Source organism: Monopterus albus, unplaced genomic scaffold, assembly GCF_001952655.1.
Source record: "Monopterus albus unplaced genomic scaffold, M_albus_1.0 scaffold4.1, whole genome shotgun sequence".
Taxonomy (NCBI): Eukaryota; Metazoa; Chordata; class Actinopteri; order Synbranchiformes; family Synbranchidae; genus Monopterus; species Monopterus albus.
Window position 1 is genome coordinate 6,999,250 of NW_018127884.1, and position 22,610 is coordinate 7,021,859.

General features: G+C 40.0%; 1 protein-coding gene across 10 annotated transcripts in view; it reads right to left on the reverse strand.

Moving 5' to 3' along the window:
- tcf12 (transcription factor 12) overlaps positions 1 to 22,610 on the reverse strand; it is a 79,865-nt gene that overhangs the window by 19,998 nt on the left and 37,257 nt on the right. For 8 of the 10 annotated variants that reach the window (XM_020610435.1, XM_020610387.1, XM_020610378.1 and 5 more), the window contains 5 exons: positions 21,107 to 21,168; positions 18,738 to 18,870; positions 17,090 to 17,142; positions 845 to 944; positions 50 to 189 (listed from right to left, as the gene is read on the reverse strand). In XM_020610435.1, the coding sequence (XP_020466091.1) occupies positions 50 to 189; positions 845 to 944; positions 17,090 to 17,142; positions 18,738 to 18,870; positions 21,107 to 21,168 (488 nt within the window). Of the gene's footprint in view, positions 1 to 49; positions 190 to 844; positions 945 to 6,123; positions 6,333 to 17,089; positions 17,143 to 18,737; positions 18,871 to 21,106; positions 21,169 to 22,610 lie in introns of those variants that run through there. The other 2 variants (XM_020610444.1, XM_020610454.1) reach the window with 2 other exon arrangements.

Sequence of the window (22,610 nt, forward strand, 5' to 3'; positions counted from 1 at the left end):
TTACTAACAATCATTTATCACCTAGAGTTAGGAGAGCAGTGCTGCTTACCAAACGGTCGTGTGTGTGCAGGCTGCTGTAGTTTCCTGACTGTGGCATGTGAGAAGATGATCCTGCAAGCATTCCCCCATAGCCAGGCTGATTGATCCCATTGGATGAGTTCCACGGGTCAGATGAACTGTGGGTACCATCTAACAATAATAACAAATGAATCCTTTTAGTATATAATATAGACTAGAATTGAGGGGCACGGGTAGTTCAGTTTGACATGATGCCAGGCAGCAGCTGACTTCCAACCTTAACCTTATAACTTGGGATCAATCCAAGTACTTTATATTTATGCTTTTGGGAGTGAAACGTGAATCTTGTCCCAAAGACAGCTGAGATAACAAAGCTAAAATCAACAAAGTCTGCTTTTCAGTCTAAATCTGGGACTCAGTCACATGGAAAAAAGACTGAGCACAGACTTAATATTAACAAATACTGCTGAAACAATTGAATCTCTATGGCAACATCAAAAAAACAGCACTGACAGTAGTTTTATACAGTATTTTAGCCTTGGTATGTCATTGATTGCTACAAATGACAAAGCATGGTGAATTAATCAACTATGCTCCTGAAAGAAAAAAAGCAAATAAAAAAAAAAAAACAAGCTAGTCAGTAAAACACATATTTTGCACTCTACTTGAAAACAAAACAAAGAGAATATAACTTTGAAACCTGTTATATAAGAGGACATTAGGATTAAAAATATTATGCTAAATTCTATTCACCTGAACACTGGATAGTTCTTTTAGGAAACTCAAGAACTGCAAAGTCAACAAGGTAACTTGATTTTGAACTTACCAAAGAAAGTGCTTGCAAACATACTGCCGGAAGGTTTGGGAGAAGGGTAAGAAGGTGAGTCTCTGTTGAAGTCTTCTGAGTTTGGAGACGGTGCATACACCTGCCAGGAGAACATAAATGTTATTACTATGGCCCACCATACAGCAAAAGTACTGTGAGATCTGTTCAGCTGCTGCCACACAGTATTGTCGAGTATGAAGACACTGACACATATGAAAACTGTCAGCTTTCTTATCACAAATCCTATGAAGTAAACACTTCACACACAAATGCAAAGTATAATCACAATTAAGAATTTGGGTACATACAACTATGTGATAGCACACGCATATAAACACGCACAAGTAAAAACACATGTACTGTAGATATAGCCCTAAAACCACAAACACACGCACTCACTTTAATGACTGGCAAGCAATCAAGCTCATGAAGGGAGGAGTGGATTATCAGGGGTATTTGCATTTCAGATCAACTCGGCTTCTAATGGAAGTATAATGATACCCGCTTACATGCACCGACTAAATGTCTGGCAAATTACAGCATTCCCAGTGAGACAGAAATCAAATAAGTGGTACAAAAGCAGCCTGCTTTGCTTTCTTTATATTTGTACCTGCGAGCTGGTGGTAGAGTGACAGGAGAAGCACAATGGGCATGCTGTTGTACAGCTGTGTGTGTGCCAAGCTAGGCTAGAGGATCAAAGACAGTGGAGGCCAAGCACCAGTGATGTGGTCTCTGACTTCATCCACTCCAGATGATGAGAGAGGGGCTGAGTGAGTGAGAAAGAGCGCCAGGAAGGGAAGATGGGAGAGGTTTGAACAAATTCTCCCTCCCACAGACAGGACTGGATGACTCCACCATCATGTAACACTAATCAGAGCCAGACCTGCCAGCTAGGTTCCACCTGCACATTTCCAGCTCGTGTCCCATACTCTGCAAGATAAATCGCTCTTTTTACAGCCTTACATCGCAATCAGGTGTTGGCATTAAGACAGCTCATTCCTCAAACACCGGTCTGTAATGCTTGCAGATGTGATGATGGCCAGAAAGGCTGTTTACTACTTAATGCTTAACCCAAGTTTCTAAATTCGATTCAATCACTCGCTCACACACGTGAACATGATATCAATGCAGAGCGTAGCTTAAGGGGGACTCAGGGCTGTTGGGTTTTGCTGAGTAAGCAGGACTCCAGCGTGTTGTTGTCTGGGTATGTAATTAAAGTGCTTTGGGAGGGGTGGAGCTCTCATGGGTCTTCTGGCTTACACATGTGACCAGGGTTGATAGAAGTTCCGTGGAGATCTCAGGTTAGCCTCGTGCAGCCGCCCAGGCTTTTGTCTTTTGCCTCTGTCAGACACTCAATGGGCAGCATATGGCAGCAGATAATGCTAATTGTCCTTTTTTACACTGGGGTAACCAGTCAAAGCATTAATAAACCATCCCAAACACTGGGTGCCTCATTCCACTGGCCTATGCAAGAGAAGGCCCGTCTGGGTTTCCTTTTACAAGGCCATTAATTAAAAGCTGTCACTCACATGGATCAGCACACCAGCACAGACCTACACCAGTTATTTGAGCATCAGTGGGTATTTGTTATTAAAGAAATATCTTCCCTTCTGTTCCCTGTCTTTCACCAGTGTTCACACATCATAAACTGAGGCTCAGTAAGATAAAAAAATATATATATACCTTGGACTGTGAATTCTGTTTTGGATTGTGTAACTTGTGGTGTATAACATTCAGTAAGCTTATATATAAAGCTTTTAAAGAATTATCAGGCCATCAGGAAAAATCTAAGATACTGCAAAAAATGTTTATAGGATTAAAGCACAAAGAACATCACTGCGACAAATCTGTGGCGATGACTTGACAGCTGCTGTTTGTGTAAGTACAAACAACAGGAGAACGAAGAGGCGTAAGTTTCATGATGAGGGATAATTTTACGTCCCAGTAAGTGAATGATACACTGTGAAGACTTGTGATTTAAGGTAACAACAGAACATTTTGAGCTGTTGGTGAATAATTCCTTGCTTCACATAAAAGATAAGGTAGCTTGACCTTGTCTTTCAACAGTTCTCTGCCTCAGCTGAGAAGTGAATATATCCTGCACACCTTCCACCACATCTCCAAGACTGTGGGACCTGCCTTTGAAGTTCATGTCACACTGATCTAAATATTAAATGTCAACATACAATCTGTCGGAAAACACTAAGGGTAAAACATAGTAACAGGAAGGGAAAGGGAATAAAAAATAAATAAAAGGAAAAATAAGGCGAACGGCCAAGAAGCTGGAGGAGAAGGATTCAAACACACTCTTAATGGCGTGTCCTGTTTTTCTGCTGTGCATCATTAGTTGGAATCAAACCATATCTCTGGGGCTTTCTGGTTGAAGTCCAGATTTTACACACTCATAAGGCTTAACATGCACAACAGACCCAATACCTCTTCAAACCACTGCTCAGCTCGGGCCGGCTTGGCGGGGCGTTATTCAACACTGTTGTGTGATACCTGCCAGCGATTTCAGGAAAATAAAAGGCTCGGTATTTTCCAGCATAAAACATTAAACCTACAGTCCCGCAGAAACCATCTTTCACTGGCACAGTGTTTGGACAGACGAAGCTAGTTTGACATGAGGAATATTTTAAGGAGATGCAAAAGTTTCCTATAAGCCTGAAAGAAACTGTTCACACTTATTTGGTAGAATTAGTACTACGTATTGTCTTATTATGCTAAAAACCTATTAGTAAGGCAAGCCAATAATACCTTATATGACTACATACTACAACGCAAGTTAACATGTAACCACAGGTGGAAAACACATCATGAGCATATACAAAACAATAAAGGAGAATCTATTTTACATTCTAACTTATGTTTTAATAATCAATATATTATTATTAGTAATCTGCCTTTAATGTCATTAGTCACCTTAAACATTTTACTGAATTCAAAACACACTTGATATGTCCCCAGTTTTCTTAAAAGTAACTTAAAACCCAGCATGTTTTCTTCTTCTTGTTGCAAAGCAGTAAAATGTTTTATCCAAGTGCACATTCTGACAGCAGAGCAGCCTCCTGGGAGTCAGGTCCTCTGAAAATAGAGCAACAACCACACTGCAGATTAATACCTTCCGTCATTAATGGAGCAAAAGTTTGGTTTAGGCATCAATGTAACCTCATTAACTAGTCACAACATGTGTGTTGTATACATAGTGTCTACGCAGTAGGTCAACACACACAGGCACACCACCACCCCCACAATGACTTTGTGTAGCACATGCAGTCAAGCATGCATGCTTCAGTGCATGTGCAACATATGTACACATGTGGGGGGTCTAAGGATTAGCTTCTGGTGATGAAGCATCTAGAAAGCACAATTTAACCTGTTGCACTACAAAACTAACAACAGCAGGTATGCCCCACCTATATGAACACATTGTCTCCTTTGTGTTTTTACTATTTTCTGATCTTATCATCAGATCTTATCTTTTACTTGTGGAGGCAAATATTTCCAAACAAGGAAAAAGGTCCAACAACACTGCAGGACTTTCGCTTCAGTTTTTTTCCCCACTAACAAGCAACAGAAGAAAGATCAGTGAGTTGCTCCATCTGTATTTGTTCGGTACCACCAGCTTACAAACCAATGGCCCACCGTGAATTCTCCCAGTGGTCCAGATGGTGAGTCTGCTATGCAACTCTGCATTTTACCAAATTAATGTGGATCGAGTTGATAAGCACCATCTTTCTTTACCCTTGCAAGGACAACAGAAAAAAAGAATTTGTGCTGGTTATTTAACAAGTGCTTTTGATCATAAAGTTTGCCTGTTCTGACCACATGATATCAATTTTCTCCCCATCACCATCTGTAACACAAGCCTCTTAATACTTCATATGAAATAGATCAAAGTCATTTTTCATGCAGTGGAAAGAAAATGCACTAATGGTTATGACGACAGCTGAAACACAAGCTTAAGTAAAATAACCGTTTCATTACAATATCACGAAAAGACAACCTTTAGCTCTCCTTCAAATGTATGTATCCTTTACATAAATAGCAAATATAGCTCAGGCAATGATAGGTGGAAATCTGCCTGTGTAATTTGCTTATAACAGGGTCATTATTAAGGATAACAGAAATGTGCTAAACAGCTCATTTGGCTATTGTTAGACTATGTCCCTGAGGAGATTCAGCAGCCCACTGGACTGTTTTTATGAACGCTTCTTACCAAAAACAGGAAGAACACCTAAAAACCTTTTGCGACACCCGGTCGATCGTTACACCTATAACTTTACTCAAAACAACAGTGAAAACTCAGTTCCTTCAAGACCAAATGCAGTATATTCACACACACACACACACACACACACACACAACAATGTATTTACAAAGAAAGTACTCGCACAGAAAACTTTTTCATAATGACAACAATCAAAGAGATCATTACAGAGAAGTTCAGAAAACACAAGAACAAGCACAGTATATACACACACACACACACACACACACACACACACACACACACACACACACACACAACAATGTATTTACAAAGAAAGTACTCGCACAGAAAACTTTTTCATAATGACAACAATCAAAGAGATCATTACAGAGAAGTTCAGAAAACACATTAGGCTCCCTGCGGTGACAAGAATGCCAAAGTGATTAAAAACATATGGACTAACAGCAACACTGGTGCTTGGAGCTCAGTCTGCAAACAGGAAAGTCTAACCTCAACAGGCAGCCTCTTTCCCTTAATCATTCCCAGACTCCCACTTGTTATTATTTCAGGCCAGTCTCAGAGTTAAAAACCCCAGCCAGTAAAAATAAATTCAAGGCTGCTAAAAACGATTTCTGCTGCACCGTGTCATTCTGTGCAAGAGAAAAACTTATGGAGATGGAATAACTTGTTAAAAAATATTTACTTGTTTATTCAAAGCTGAGGTACATAGTAGAATAAGAAAGCATGCTCAAATAAGTTTATAACACTATTAAGACATTTCAACTGAATTATTTTGACTGCACTGTCACACAGCTTTAATCGATGTAATGGAAAATCAGAGAGAGGAGCCTCAGCACATGCATATATATACACACACACACACACACACACACATTGGAACGGGAATGTTTTTATCTCAAGATTAATAGAAAACAAAAGTTACAGACACAAGGACAATCAGATGAACAAAAAGACTGGGGACCTGCAGTCACTCAGAGTCACACACACACTTCTTTCAACTCTTCTCTGTACAATACACACACACATTCCCAAAGAGACTACTCACCGATTTCCCATTGTAGTAATACATTAAAGAGTTACTGCCCATTCCAGGGACAGGATAGGCGCAATACATTATACCTTGAACAATCTAAGTGATAAAGGTATACCACAGCAGCACACCAGCTTTCTCTCTAGACATACATCCAACCCGTTCAAAGGGGACTAATAATTCTTTCAGTACTGGCCTCCACACACGACCCACTCAGAGGAAACTTATGCAAAGTAGGATTGTACCATTGCACACTGTGGGGAGGGGGTGGCTGTCAAAAGGGAGTGGCTCATGTGGTACAGCCCTCTCTTAAGCCTCTAAGTGCTGAGGCAAAGAGGAAAAGAACGAGGGGGAAGGGAGGCGACGGGGAGGTGGGTACAGAAAAGATAAAGGGAAGTGGGTGGGACGGAAAACAAATGTCTGAGCGGATTTAGAAAGAGAGAAAAAAATGTTTAATTCCAAGCATAAAAAAATGTGGATTTCTGGAGGGGAACCCCAATGAACTGGAACTAAAATAATCTCATTCTAGGCAGGATGTGTAATTCTTCAAAGGCAATCAAATGAGTGCATAAATAAGTGCGGGAAGCCTGTTCTCTTCCACACATTTTAATCCCGAGTGTCTAGTCTTTTTGTCTTTGTGATTATTAAACAAGTCTACAGCCTTTTGTAAGAACACAACCATCTGGCAAAACACTTTACCTGTTCCCACACATAGCGCTCGCACACCAATCAGGAGTCATTAGTGAGAGAAAGTGAAGGCTGAACATGTAAGGAAAAAAAGCCCTGTTGAAATCCATGCAATGAGAAAATAATTATGGAATAGGAGAGTTTTGGTGTTGGCAGAGCAAGACCTTTAGCTGAGAGGTGTGCGTAAACACAGTTGTAAAGCATGCAACAGCTGCAAAGGAGCCGGCTCGTGACGTCAGAACGGGAAAATAATGCTTCGTTTTCTAAACCCCGGGGGTCTCAGAGAGGAGGGCGGGGGACGGGGGTATGGGGGCAAACCATCGACTGCCATTTTACCATGGTTTACTGTCACTGCAAGCCACACAGCTCCCCATTACCTTTATCATGTGGGAGAAGGGGGAGGGAGGGGAGAGCAAAGGAGTGGAGAAGAAAGAAGAGGAGGAGAGGATATAGATACCAAGAGCCCGGTCTGCTCAGCCTGACTGGAGCCTTTCATGTCTACCACTCGCAGCTTCCTGGACTAAACACAGGCCTGTAGACTCATTGAGAACATTACTGTTATAGAAAGATGAAAGCTTCCACTTCCCTAAGAAAACTAGGCCTTTATTACGCTTTTCCTTTTAGTACTGTTATTATTTATCCCCTTTCTTCTCTGGAACTCTTTTAAACTCATCCAAAACACTGGCTCTACATGCTGTTACTGCTTTATATCTGGCGCTGTTTCAAGTTGATGCTTTAAGGAAAATGCAAAAAGTGTTTGAAGGGGTCTAAAACAAGTCCAGACAGAGCAGTGTTGTGAGCAAACACATGAAAGCAGGGAGAAATAGGCAATCATGCACACATATCATACCAGTGCTGGCTGACTGAATTTAATGCCGGCTCTGCAGGAGACACCGTCGGCGTGCCTATGCATTTTAAGTTTTATTTAATTGAACTCCATGAATCAGTGATAATGACACAGAGTTCGCAGCCTTGACATTGTCAGAAACAGTCAGTGTCATTCTGGAGGATGAAGGCTCACCTCCACCCACCTGTTCACACTACCCTCTCTAAAGACACTCAAGGTGTCACAAGGTACTTTTCTTTGTTTGGGTGTTGAGAATCCACAGGCTGACGTTAACCCCACCTCACACATGGATTTAGAGATGATGTCATCAGGGAAGAAGATTATTTCCTGTAAGAAGCTCTGGTTCTAATGAGGGAGGGCTGCCTCGAAGAGTGGAGGTGCACTGGGGAGTCAAACCCCCACACTCCCAAAGTTCTGGTTGTATCATGAATGGACTGATTTTAAGACACTAATAAGTCAGAGTTCCTGGAGAATTCATCAAGTTAAATGTAAAGTAACAGATTGACAGCACTAGTTTCTATAAACGATCCATCTCAACTAAAATGTATTCTTACCAATCTGTCTTAAGCTTAAACAATGTCATCATTTGATAAAAGGTCTACAGTAATGCTTTAGGTAGTGCTATAAAGGAAGAACACCCAGATGAAAAAAGAAACTAACTTCCCCATTCCTTTACACCAATACAATTTACAAAAGAATGATGACAAGTTCTGTTTTGAAGTGCTAACCCAAAACAATGTTCAAATGTGCCTCATACTGAACAAAAGACATAATACAAATTAGTAGTGAGTACTCTGTGAAAAGCTTAACGGTGCTGATTTTTTCATTAATATTCACAATCAAAGCACCAACCATATTTGTTTGAGAGGCCAATGAAAAGCATTCTAACACAAGACACCTAATCTTCAGAGTTTAACAGAACAAGAAACGTGGACTAAAGATTTTGCATGCTGTTGCAATGACTAACCACATATGTGCACAAGCAGTGAGAGGTCAACTGAGCAGACTGGCCTAGTTTTACCACGCAAACAGTATTTTACAGCATTTTTAAGTCTTTATTTCCGACACTAGAGAGGAAATGAGCGGAGGGAGATTCAGCAAAGGTCCCCAGGCGGGCGTTGCACTCTTAACCCATAAGTTACAGAGGAGCCCCAGAATGGCTTCTTTGGTTTGTAAGGAGCCCCAGTGCATTTTCATCAACAAGTCAAGAGTATAACAGAAATACAATGTGAGGCCGTTAAACCTCTAAGCCATAGTTGTGCAGGCACATTTAGTTTCAGCAGTTCTATGACTTTATCTCTGACCCCTGCAAACAGAAACAAAGAAGTTTCTGATAGAAACAAGAGGTCTTCCAGAAGAAGAAAAGGAAGAAGACGAAGAAGAAGAAGAGGAAGAAACAGCAGCACAGAGAAACAATGAAATCACACACTAAAGTTGTTGCTACAAAACATTGCCAGTCAGTGGTTGTTGGGAAGTTCGCAGACAGGTGGAAAACATGCTCAGGTGAATACATTTTTCTAAGCTGAGCCACAAGACATTGTACTTTTCTCTTTCTCTTCCTGTGTCCACACTGATGATACTGTTCAGCACCTACACCAGGAGGCTGTGACCTACAGCTGTCACAAAGTTTTATAAAGATCCAGATAAGAGACACTTCCCCATTAGAGAAGCCATGCAAAGAGAGTGCCAAGCTTGTTTGGATCCACACAGAAGAGACACCACAAACTTTAATAAATCTGAAATTTAGATTAACTTGCCTGACTGCCACCTATCTGAAATTCTGAGAACGTTAACCACAGCTGCTAAACACAACATCGCCTTTGCGCTAGGTTAAAATTCCACAGCTCTTATGAAGCAGACCTGACCCATTAGTTTGTCCACCCTCAAATTAAAAACATTAAGTAGAAAATAAAAGAAAATTCTGTGATGCAGGGCCTGTGTTTGAAATTACATGTTAATATCAGGTTTAAAATGTTTTTAAATGACTTACTAACCTAATTAATCTGTGTATTTCCATTCTGTAACCATGTGCATCTGGAAATACAATAAAATTTTTTTTTTTTTTTTGCATTTTTTTGTTTTCTGATCTCTTCTCTTGTCATTTCTTTGTTTTTTTTGTTGTTGTTGTAAACTTTGAATTTTTGTTAGTTTTTGTCTTTACTTAATATTTGTACCACTGATGCCAAAATTCCACATGTAGAAAATAATGTCATATAAATTGCATTGCATTACAGATGGTATGTTAGTAATCATTAGACAGCAAAGGTTTCCTACTGCTGTCCATTAAAATTTGCTTTGGTGAATAAGTTTCATGCATTTGTTTTTAATCATGCTTACAAGTTATCAGCAGGGTATACAAAGATTAATAATTGGGCACAGTGGCCTTAAAACAACAGCTATTAAGACCTGCTCTACAAGTCTAAAGGCTGTAAATCTATGTAGTAAATCTGTTAACCACATCCATTCTCCAGCAGCAAAACAACCCCACACACATTTGTTGGACATCTGTCCTAAACCATGCACTGGAAAACTAAAAACCTTGAAACCTAAAAATATTAGCTCCCTTTGTTCACATTCTCATGCTCACAAGCAGACTGGTTTTGTTTTAGAATAAACAGAACAATGAAAATAAGGTCAGAAGAGAGATATGACAAACTGAAGGAGAGAGGTGGTAGGAACACAGTGACCATGTTGATTCAAGACCCAACGACAGCACAATATCACAGTTCTGAATAATATGATTACATATTGCTCAAGTTAAACACATTTTCCTACCACCCAATATTTGAACAAACTCTCTCGTCTTCTGTCGCTGACACAATTACAGCTTTCTATCAAGCAGATCTTTTATCAAATTGTAACAACCTCTTTTGTATGACAATGAGACAGCGTGCGGACAAACCTTATTCATCACAACTTATCACAACTCTGCTCTCATGTTATGCTTGTGTGTGGCATGCGCCATGTTTACATGAACACTGGAACAAAAATGTAAACAAACACCTACAGTATATCTTTAAAAAATGTGCATACGTAATTTATTCCTTAATTACAAACAGTTCCATTTGGAAACACCTCAGAGTCACTAGCACTGCTCTGGTAAAGTCCATGTGTGCCATGAAGCTATGCAGAAATTAACTCTGTGATAGTGCTCTAATAATTCTCTGATCAACCAACATGTCTTAGAGTGAACAGGATGGTTACGCATGATCACCATAACATTGGTGATTTATCTCCCTCACACATAACACATATACACATAACCTCTGACCTACAGCAGAGTCCTGGAGCTAAGAAGCTCAGAGCTTCGTGTGGTTCAGTGATGTACTTTCCAGGTCACGGCCGCCTGGCTTAGATGCTCTCTAAATAACAAACACGCTACCTTAGGGATTGTTGACAAGTTGTGTGCTTGAGCATGCCAGCAATCTGAAATCAAGGTTTGCATTAATGTTGTACACTCACGCAAGCCCTACACAACAGGCCAGAAATTGAGTAATGACTTTAATCTGTGCATTATTTTCTTGCTCTTTGTCCTTTTAACTCCTTGTTCTCCTTGCAGATGAAAGAGGTCAGGCCTCTGGCTTGTTTGCCTGCTCCATTATCTACAGCCTCTAATGTCAATGGTGAATTTCAGCAACCCAAACAAAGATAAACACAAAGCCCATGGTCCCAGAGGTAGCCGTGACTGTTCAGCATCATCCCTGTCAAACCAAGAGTGTCTATCTAATCAGCCATCTGATGAGACCATCTCTGGGGAGCTGACTATCTGGGATCGGGGGACAGTCCAAAATACTGTCCCCCTGCCAGTGCACAAGCTGCAAATAACATACATAACCAGACCTCACAACCTTGACATTTTGGAGTACAAACATTATACATTTTCTAATACACACTTAAGTTCCATTTAACCATGTTTCTACTGCAAAAAGCTAACCCACATTAAACAGCACATTTTGGATAGATAACCTATTTATATACATACAGATCACTCACCACATCACACCAATCTTCTACATGCATATAAAATAAAGGCATTACAGAATGTAAACGTTTTAATGAATAAAAAACAAAAAACTGACTTCCTGTGTCTGCACAGAAACCAGTGTGTACAAGTGCTGAGCTTTGTGAAAGCTTGTGTACAGTTTCTGGGATCGTGCACACACCGGACTCATACATTTTGTCAGCTTTACACAGCTGACAGTAACACAAAGCTCAAATGCTTAACACTTGCAGTTTGGTTTGGCTCTTTCTTTTCTTTAAATAACACTCTCACCATCATTTCACTGTGGTTTGGAGTTCAGATTTGAAATTTAATTACTTAACTAACTATATCTAATTGCCTCTAAGATTTGTTGTGTTGTACTCTAAAGTTGTCTTAACATTGCATCAGTGATAGTGCTATGACAGATGTGGACCACTGGCTTTCAATGTGCCGCCCATGTGTCCACAAAAACTATTTACACATCCAGCAGACAAAGAGAAACATTGAACATTCACTCAGGTTTTAACATCAGTTTGAGCTGACCAGGTAGCACTGTCCTGGCTGACCTTGTTTTCATGAAACGGGGTGAAACCTGTTTAGAGCTGCAGTGGGTCTGTCACTGTCAGCATGAATGACCCTTCCACATCACATCCAGTTACGTATTTGATTCAACATTAAAATAAAAGTTACTCTGGCACCGACACTGGTAAGAAAACTAACACAAAAATGCCCTCATGTATACAGGTAGCATCCATCTCATTCTCAATTTTCACATCTCATTTAGCTGATTTGCAATTTTCTCTGCAGATCAAATTAAGCACAAGCGAATCGCGCTGCAACTCTTGTAATTTTTGGACATGTAGAAAAGACACCACACTCCATACACTCTCAAATCACCGGTAAACAAATCACTGATGTAAAATGTTATTTTCAGCATCAGTAAGTGTAGCTTTCAAAAGTGTAAAAACTGTCAGACTGACTAAGACTGAGGTTCAAAGGTGTGAAAAAAATGCAGCCCTCTCTGATCATTCTGATGGGGGATAGCATTCACCACACAGCTGGCACCAGCAGCTTGGGGGCTCTGGCAAAACGATGCAGCCCCATGTTGGTTCTGGTTCAACTTTCACTGCACTGAATCGTGACATCATCAGGCAAAGGTGCTGCCTTGACCAAACACGTACAGGGGACAGTCAGAACATGGATGCCCACGGGAAGAGTGCTCTTTTGTTTAACATGTTATCATCAGCATTGATTGATTTTCACTTTCAAATTTGGGCAACAATTACAAATGCACCATAGTGACGCCCCATGTGCTTTTGTTAGTTATTAATATAGGCTACTGGATGTTAAAAGGTGTTTTTATGTATCAATGCCGACACACTGGTGGTAGAAATTGTGCTAAGGCAGCATAGGCTATGTTGGCAGCATGGCTAACCAAAACACAAATGGAAACTTGGGGGCTGGAAATGTGAGTGAAGCCAGTCATGTCGACTTGTCACAAGGTGGCCACATCATACACACCTATGTGACACTCCCTGAAATCCCTCACCAGCCCCTTGTGTTAAAACACAGCAGGAGTTGCGTTTTACTGCACTTTCACTCTGAACGCCCGCTAATGACATCCAGACTAGAACACACACAGAGTGTGAACTCCTTGCAGGCACACAAACAGTATTGGCCTTATTAACCTCATGATGTCCTCTGCTAACCAGCCTTGGGTCATTGTGCTTGTGGTACACACTGAACGCTGGTACAAGGCCCCGACTCCTTAACAAATATAAAATAAAATAAAATAATATAAAATTTAAAAAATCACTCAAATGTGGAGGGTGTAACAGAAAACGTATGCATGTCAATTTCATTATATAATGGATCCCTCCCAGTGTCAATGTTAAATGCATTTGTTTGTGTGTTTACAACATCACATTAACAAAAGGCAAAAATATAAAATGCACAGCTCTACACATTCTGCTGGGTGGCCCCTATATCTAATTTGCTTAGAGACTAACAAAGACCTGGGGTGATCCTGGCTGTTTACCTAGGGCTTTACTGATGCATTTCATCCACAGTCCATGTTCTATCCTGCTATATTTCAAAGGAAGAAACTAAAAGGAGCTGTTCTCTCAGCAAAAGGAACATTAGGTTACTGTTGTAGTACATTATAATGATCTCTTGTCTTTGAGCTGTTAAAGCCAGATGGAAAGTGAGAGACAGACAGATAAAGAGAGAAAATATATCCTTTGAATGTCATGCACCAGACAGCACTGCAAGGCACATTCCTGGGTCTTAAGATTCAGAGCCTAGAGCACACTTCCTTTCTTACAGCTTGCAGGGTACAAATCTCTCAGAAACAAGGGTGTCTGAGTGAGCTGTCAAAAGCAAATGTCAATCTTTTTTGTCATCCACACTCAGGATTCTCACTTGCAAAAGTCCCTGAGGGGAGCTCCATCTCAGCCCACCACTTTCTTTCTCTCCTCCTGCAGCCATACCATCAACAAAGCCAGAGAGGAAGTGTCACATCAAGCCACTGTGCCTCTGACAGGGGTTTGTAGGGGAAAAAAGAAAAAACTATTTACACAAACAAACTGTGTGCATACACACATACACACTATGCCCTTGTAGCTTCCCATAAATATCCTACAAGATGCAACTTTTCCCCCATTAGCTATAAACCCGCTCTCTCTCTGGCTTTAGTCCTCCTGTCAGACAGGTGTCCACGCAGCTATCCATCAGCATCCCTCAGCATATTAACAATACACTTTGTCCTTCACTCTCAGAGCTTATTTTATACTTTCAAATAATACAGGGAGCCAATTACAGCCAAGCTGATCACTGTAACAAAAATTAAAAGATAAAGCTTTCATGCTTGAGCACTTTATGTTTATCACAGTTACACCCAAAATTTGTTATCAAAATTTCTTTTTTAAATATTAAACTCCTGTATTTAGCAAAGCTGAAAAACTGGGTTAAACAATCCTTAAATTAAGGTACGATTAAGCAAATGAAACACACAATTCCAGCCACGTCTGCAGTATCCTATGTCTACAAGCACAGGCCCAGCAACCCACAGAGGTAAGCATGTGTGTGGCTGAAAGAGGAGGGTGTCTGTATATAAGATGAAAAAGCCCTATAAACATTTAAATGTTTGCAATCACCAGCTGGCCTGTCTAGATAGCCTTCACTTCCTGGTGCACTGCAGTGGCAAAACCTAAATGCACAGAGGATGTGCACCCGTAAATATTTTGATTCAACTCCATCATGTAGTGTACACACACACATCATGCTTGGACTTGCAACTTACATTGCACATCTGATTTAAAAACTCCTACATTTATTTTTAGACTGAGGAGCGAGAATTCAAGCTGGAGGAGAAAGGGGATTTGAAAATGAAATAAATAAATAAGAAAATTCCCAGCAGTAGACATAATGATAGGAAGTAACTGTGTGTGTGTGTTTTTTTTTTTTTTTTTTTTAAATCAAGCACCTATTCAGGTCTCTGGTGAGACTCTCGCTCTTGCTTACACAAGCAAAAGCTTTCAGTGGCATCTGCAGCTGCATTCATGCTTTACAGGTATGCTGCAGACTCTTCACACAGCTGCCTCTAGCAAAGTGGCTCTGACTCCAGGTGCGCCTCCCCCCTACACCCCTCAACACCACCCTCAATACTTCCAGTATAGGTGCCAGCAACACAAACATGGCTGATAACCACCCTCAGACATACAGCAATCACATTCTGCAACAGTCACTAAACACATTTTTAAGGGCCACAGGTAGCTCCTTGACACCTTTCACTAGCTCATGCCATCATACATCACCTGTGCTCCATATTAATCCAATACCAATATCCTCCTAAAGGCTGTCAAACAACCTCCCAGTCAAACATTTTCCACACATCGCGTGAAAAAGCACCTCAACCCCATCAGTTTTGTGCTGGTGTAGACAACACTGGAACTCTTGATCACTGGGAGGAGCAGGACCGAACACAGTCTTTCTCTTTTCTTCTTTATTTCACTGACATCTTTTAAAAACTTTAGGCCAGTGTTTCAGCTCATATACCACCTATCAGAAAACTGGATTTATGTTATTTCTTTCTCTGTCAGCAGGTTATAAGAGACCTACAGCCCTTTTTTAATGTTGCCATCTATTTATTCTTTTAAATGGGATCAAAGACTAACTGGAATAATTCCTCCAAGCTCCAGGCTTTATCTTCTGAGCAGTACTGAGTGACAAGAACAAGCTGTATTTTATCCTATGCTCTGTCACAGTTTTCCCCATCTAGCATTGTACTGCTTGATTGTACTCTTATGAGTCACAGAACCGCACCTGCGCCCATGTGTTAAGTACTGACAAATAAAAGCCCAGCGTCCATTTACACAACAAAGAGATGTAACCCGCAAGGCAACCATTCTTTGCCTCCCTCCCTCTGTCTGACAAGACCTCATATATATCACTTTCTTAAGAGGAAGGCAGCGCATGATCCTGCTGCTGCCAGAGACAGCTTCTCTCCCTCATGCTCTGACAAACTTCTTTTCAAATACAAATCCAGAAACAAAACACATGCCAGCCTTTATGTTCCCTGGCCTGTTCCATATTTGATTTCATAGTAGCAGCAGTAGATGTGACAATTATCAAAGCTCTGAAAGGCAAATCCAGTCTCACACTCCCTAACCTTGAAAGTGTCTAAGAAAAGAAAAGGGAGGCATTTTGGTAAACCAGTTGCTTCATATTAAAAACAAAACATTGTCTTGTACCAGTTCTAGGAATTTAAGGCAAGGCTGAATAAAACCTTTGCCAATGCACTAGGGTTTTCACAATGAACATCTGACTTACTGATTTATGCATATTAATGAATATCCCCTGTCTAAGCGAATGCAAGCTGAGCTCCACACTTCTCTGCATCCTAATGGTTTCTGCTCCACCGGGATCATTACCAATAGAAATTTCAGATATTCTGTGCTATTAATCTCTGTCTGTCCTCCTGTTCGGCTACGTAATGACTAATTAAACATCAAAAGAGCAGAGCTGGGGATCCGCTCTGACAGCCTCTCTTTCTCCCAGGAGAGGCTGTGAGGACGCTAGACTGTGACAGAGTAACACTGAAAATCAATCACGTGTAGGCACATGCGCACACATACACAAAATGTACAGAGAGATGTTCCCTACAGAGACATTTGCATACTAACATTCAACAACAAACATGTAAACAACAAACATGAACGGACAGAACTTTGCTTTCCAAATGCACGGGCATCACTTGTGTCACTTTTTCAAAGACTAAAAGACTAAAAAAAAACAAAAAAAAAAACCACAGCTGAATTCCCATCCAAGAAGTGTGGAAGCAATGTCAAGAGCGCCGTGTGTGTGACAGGGAGGGCATGTGAGTAGCAAAGATGTGTGTGTGTGTCTGCTAAAGTAAGCTCACTGTGAAATCTATTTATATGAGAGGTAGATGATCTTCCACTCACAGATGAAGGCAGGCCAGGAGGGACCTTGCGAACCTTTTTTGTTTGTAGAGGATCTGTGGAGAGATGAAAGCACATCTATTCATTCACAGGCAAAAAAGGAAGCGACTATGAATGTGCTGTAAACAAGCCAGAACTGGTTTATCCGCAACAGTGGTTCACCATCAAAATTCACTCAAACTACAGTACTGTGTGTGAATACATGTTGACTGCCATAAACAACTTTAAATGTATCTTTTTAGTGTTTTATTTCAATCCATTTTGTTTATTACATTTCAGTTAAATTTGTTTTCAACTTGTATAGAGCACTGCATCAAAGACAGTGAAACAGCATGATTCACAAGCTGGCAGGATTACTGTTGTCTTTTACTTTTAATATTTCAAAATATACTTTTCACCTTTTTTGGAGTCTTAAACCCCATTTAGACTGGATTTATTTCTCGAGGGGCGGTGGGGTGATTATAACATTACCTGCTCTCGTCAGTGTCTGGAATCCTGCCTGGAGTACAGGATTTTCATCCACACCCCTGTAACAATTAATCTACAGTAACCTACTGTTTTTCTGCAAAGTTGTCCTTCTGTCATTTAAATTCTATGGAAGTGAAGTCTATATATTTGAGTATATGTCAGTTGTTTCCACAAGAAGAGCTGGTGGTCTTTCTGCTTTTTCCGCATTTTTAAAATCAGCTCGGTGTAAAATGTGACTTTCGTGTAAAATGGCCAAAGACAAATATTTTTGCTAATCTGACAGATGTAAACATATTAACAGTATCATATACTATAGGAATAAATATGATGATAAAAAAAAATGTAAAACCATCAGAAGAGCAAGACTCTGTAAAAGCTCATCAAATGTGCTGCTGTATTGTCAGGTACAACCAGGTACCTGTATTATCTTTTGGCTGGTTCTGCTGAATGTCCCTGTCTATTACAGTTGGCATCCTGTAATTTTCATTTTGGTTAAAATGTTGCCTGGAACAATGAGGAGCACTGTGAATATTTTATTACTCACCGCTCCCTGTAATGTTAAGCCCATCTGAATGGGGCTTTAGATTTCAGTGAAAATGTGTAATTATTTAACTACATCAGAATCTACACTCATCCCTGAGGAGAAACAACAAAAATGGTTTCAAGAAAACTAAGTGATCATTTTTAGGACATTTTGTGTCAGTACCATAGATTGTAGACTGTAAGATGGATGATGCATCATCAGTCCTGCCACTATGCAAAAGTGAAGCCAAAATATGTCAAATATGGGGTGGCCATCTTGCTTTTGTGACGCATTTTACAACCAGATTCTGTGGAGAAGCATTCAAAGGCGGAGCCCAGGTATCAGGCTGCCAATCAAAGCTGTCAAATCATCTGATATACACCCCTTTTTAAAGAATCAAACAAGATACTAAATACAAACTTAATAGAAATTGACCATTTGTACTCAAACCAGTGTGATAATTACCTAAAATGACAGAAATCAAAAATTAATTTGATTTGTACTTTAGTCTGGATCGCGTTAAAATGGAGGAGGTAGGGTTTTATGACCTATACTGCAACCAGACTGCAGGGAGCGATTGACTTATGATGGCTTCACTTCTGGGAGGTGTCACGTCATCCATCTTTATACAGTACATACAATCACTGAGGTGTCACTGACCAATGGGCAGAGGATCTTGTAGAGAACGTCGTCTGGGATTGGTCCCAGTGAAGGAGTAGAATGGAGCAGCTGCCTTCCCTGACGTGGTCACTGAACTAGGACTTGCCAACCCAATGTCCGATCTTAGAGAAGACTGAAAAAGAAAACACATGCACGCTTAAAACAAACTTTTTTTCACTGTCAGTAATGAGTGTGTTTACAGTTTAGTAGTGTGTAGTAAAAATAAGAATTTTATTAAAAAAAAAACATAATGATTATGTAACTCCAGTTTATTTCATCACAGGACAGACTGTGCCAACCTTGGAAAGCTCACCAAACCCTCCTATCATCAATATTGATTTGACCTGTACAACCCAAAGAAACTGGGTTAAGAGGCCAGTTAAGCACTTGGTCTAATTAAAGTATTTGGCAGCAGACCAGCAGAGCAGGGATCATGTGAGTGAGTACAGCTCGCCTCACTTGCCCTCTCTGAATCCCCTTTGCAAGCTGAGGACTGACACAGTAACCACTGAGAGATTTCCAGACACGTGTTCTTTTATTATTATTTTTTTATTCAATACAGGAACTGTCAAATTCAAAATATACTAACAGTAAATGTTTGAAAAAGACACAAAATGTACAATAAAAAAATGATAACTGTTTCTCAAATGTAGGTCACCACCAACCGTCAAGGTAACACAAATGTAATTATAAATAAATAAATTACGGTTTTGTAAAGTGACAACCTGTCACTGATGCCACAGCACTGACATGACTCTACAACAGATCCACTTCTGCTGCTGCCTTTGTTCAATGATACTGAAACCTGTCAGCAACACTGGCTCTTTTATAGCCACCACTCAGGAACCAAACACTAAGGAGTCATGCAGGTTTTGGAAGCAAAACCATCTCTGACCTGTACACCTCTGAATTAATTTTATTACCAAACAACAAATGAAGTGAAAGCACCTCAATCCAACAAAGAAAATGTATCATTCAAGACTGTTAGAGAATAAATACTTCAGAACTGAAATGTTAAAATCATTTGCAGCTCATGTGAAATGCACTTGAGCGCTGACTGACAGGACTGAGTGAATGAAAAAGTCTGAATTAAAACCACAGGAAGGCTCTGCAGTCACAGTGTACACTAGTTGCCATATGGCCTACCTGCCTTTTGTCAAGTAGATCATGAGATTAATTGTCTTATTCAATTATTAGGTTTATCAAGTTGACAGAACACAGACTACAGGGCCAAAAGCAGGCTCCATCTCAATGGGACTGCTGGGCAGCATTTTAAATGCTGTGTTGAATAATTTTACCAGTATTTACTGTTATTCTTGAGTTTTCATGGATATTTCCACCATTTACACTTTGCAGTTTAGTTTTATTGCGGCTCGGGGAATACCTGAAGGGCAGAGTCTGACGGTCATCAGGATATATTCACTTTCTAAAGGGGTTATAATTTTAAAGTGATCTTGTCAAGCCTTAGAAACTATCAGTAAGATTTTAAAACCAAATCCAAAATTAACAGGAAGACAAAGATTAGAGGTTACAGTGAAGTGGACTTAAGTTAGGGGTCTTATCTAAAGCCTGACTGCTGTGCTTGTGGTAGGTACAGTGAAGGCAGCTCTTATTTAAACAGGAATAGAGGGATTTACAGTAATCCAACCTTAACTAAATAAAAGCATGGATTCCCCTTTTGAAATCAGTGGAAGGGCAGCATGGTCTAATTTCCGCAACATTTTCTTTTAAGTTGGAGAAAGCATGACTAAACAATCTGACTTGCCTAAGAGTGAAATTTCAGGGGTAAAATAATGTTTTTTAAAGCACTAAGTAGACGGGTCACACACCCAAATCAATGAGATGTTTCCCCTAGTTTAGTTCATTCATTGTCACACATCAGCACCTTTGGGTGATTCCGGTGTGCGAAACATTTGTTCGCTTTGGATTTTGATTTTGGTTGTGCACAGCTCAACTCCCTCTGTTATGTTAGTTGTGTGTGATGTTCTTTACCTTTACGCTACCTTGTAAATTCATACTTTCACCATCAATCTGACAGGAACAAAGGGTTCATGTGGACAGGTAGCAGGCCATGTTAAAAACAAATATTTGAAATGAAAGCTAGCTACATAATACCTTTGTCTCTGGTAGTGGTTGGTCTGCTCAGCTTTACTACTCACTCAAATTTACAGATTTTTCACCACCAATTCTGACATGTTTTGCTTGAATGAAACTACCAACAACAATTTATAAAATATAGTTTGACCTGTTTTCAAGTTAGCCATTTTTATTGGTATTGGGGGATATAGTGTATGGTTTATATTTACGATATAAAAACATGATCAAAACATCTGGAACAACAAACTTTTAACAAATGTTTAGGAACTCACCTGGCAGCCAGATGCTCCGGGATCCCTCCCATAGCCAAGAAATGAAGCCCTCTCTGATTTACCTGCAAAAACACAGAAAGGCAGTTTTAATAGCGGTCACTTTTTATGAAACTTCAACATACATCTGGGTTAATAACTAATTATCTAGTAACAGACTACATATTGATTGTGGTGATCTGCAGTGAAGGGTTTTGCAAACAATATGCTGTTATAAAACGTTCTTAACTATGCTGACAACAATTTGGATCTTATGCTGCATTCCATTTTAAGTCAGAAGTCAGACTTTCCAAGTTCCCATTCATAAATTTCAAATGGAATGCCCTCTGAAGTCAGAATTCCTATTCAGAAAGTCAGAGAAACCACGTCAACCTCGACTTTAAAACTCAAGATGGCTGCAACGTGCATCAACAGTCGTGAAAGCCATAGTAATATAGCATTTATTAGCACTTCTGCCTTATTTGTATCCTACTATAACAGACAAACAGTACTATCCAACCTCTATCTGTTGGCTTGTTGCCACAATGTTCGCATTTTCTTCCGACTTGGCGTTATGGCATGCAGTTAACGCCGACTTCCAACCTTCAAGGTAAATAGAATACAGTACTGATTTTATTACTACCTCATAAGGGGTAGTGAAATTTTGCTCCCGGAATGCATCTCCAAAGTGGGCACAGGGCAGCAGAAACAAACTCCAGACCCTGTGATGAGGGTTACTGGGCTCAGCACATTTCGGTAGGTTCCTATAATGGAAAAACCACGTGCTAAAACCATTTGACAGTAGTTTAGACAAGATGAACCTTCATAGTTCTCTAAGTTGTAGTAAAATGGTTCCTAACTGTGACAAATTTCATACGAAAATCCAAGAACAAAACATGTGCCTCTGTAAAACGCTGTTATCCAGTATGTCACAAAGTTTTCTGTTTCAGTGGATTAATTACTGATAGCGTGAAAATTGTCAGGACCCTTCTGTCAGTGTCACATCCAGTGTGTACACTTCAAAGGAAGGTTCCCAATAAGCCATCAGGGGAAAAATAAAACTTACAGCACACAACACACATGAATCATACATATCACAATATTCAAGCTCAGCAGTTTCAGTCCCCTGGAAAAACAAACAAACAAATGAGAGCTCCTCAGGGAGAATGATGAATAACTTTAACAGCCTCATACATTATTTTTGTCAGACTTCCCGATATTACATGCACACACAAAAGCATTGGGAACTAAATTCTGTTTACTCTGGGGAAAAGGTAAATATTTTCTGTGAGTTAAAAACTTGCATAGCCTGGATCTTTTGTTACACAATGACTGATCTGAACATTGCTCTCACAAGTGCAGGTGAACAGAGGCACATCTAAGAGAATCCACTTGTGCTTATCTGAACAGTCCTGCTGGAGACAGTTGTTCTGCATCTATGCTCACTGTCCTTAGAGACCAAGAAAGCTGAGGAAATCAGGGAAGATGGTTTAACTGGCAAAGCTCCTTGTCATATAACTGTAGTGTG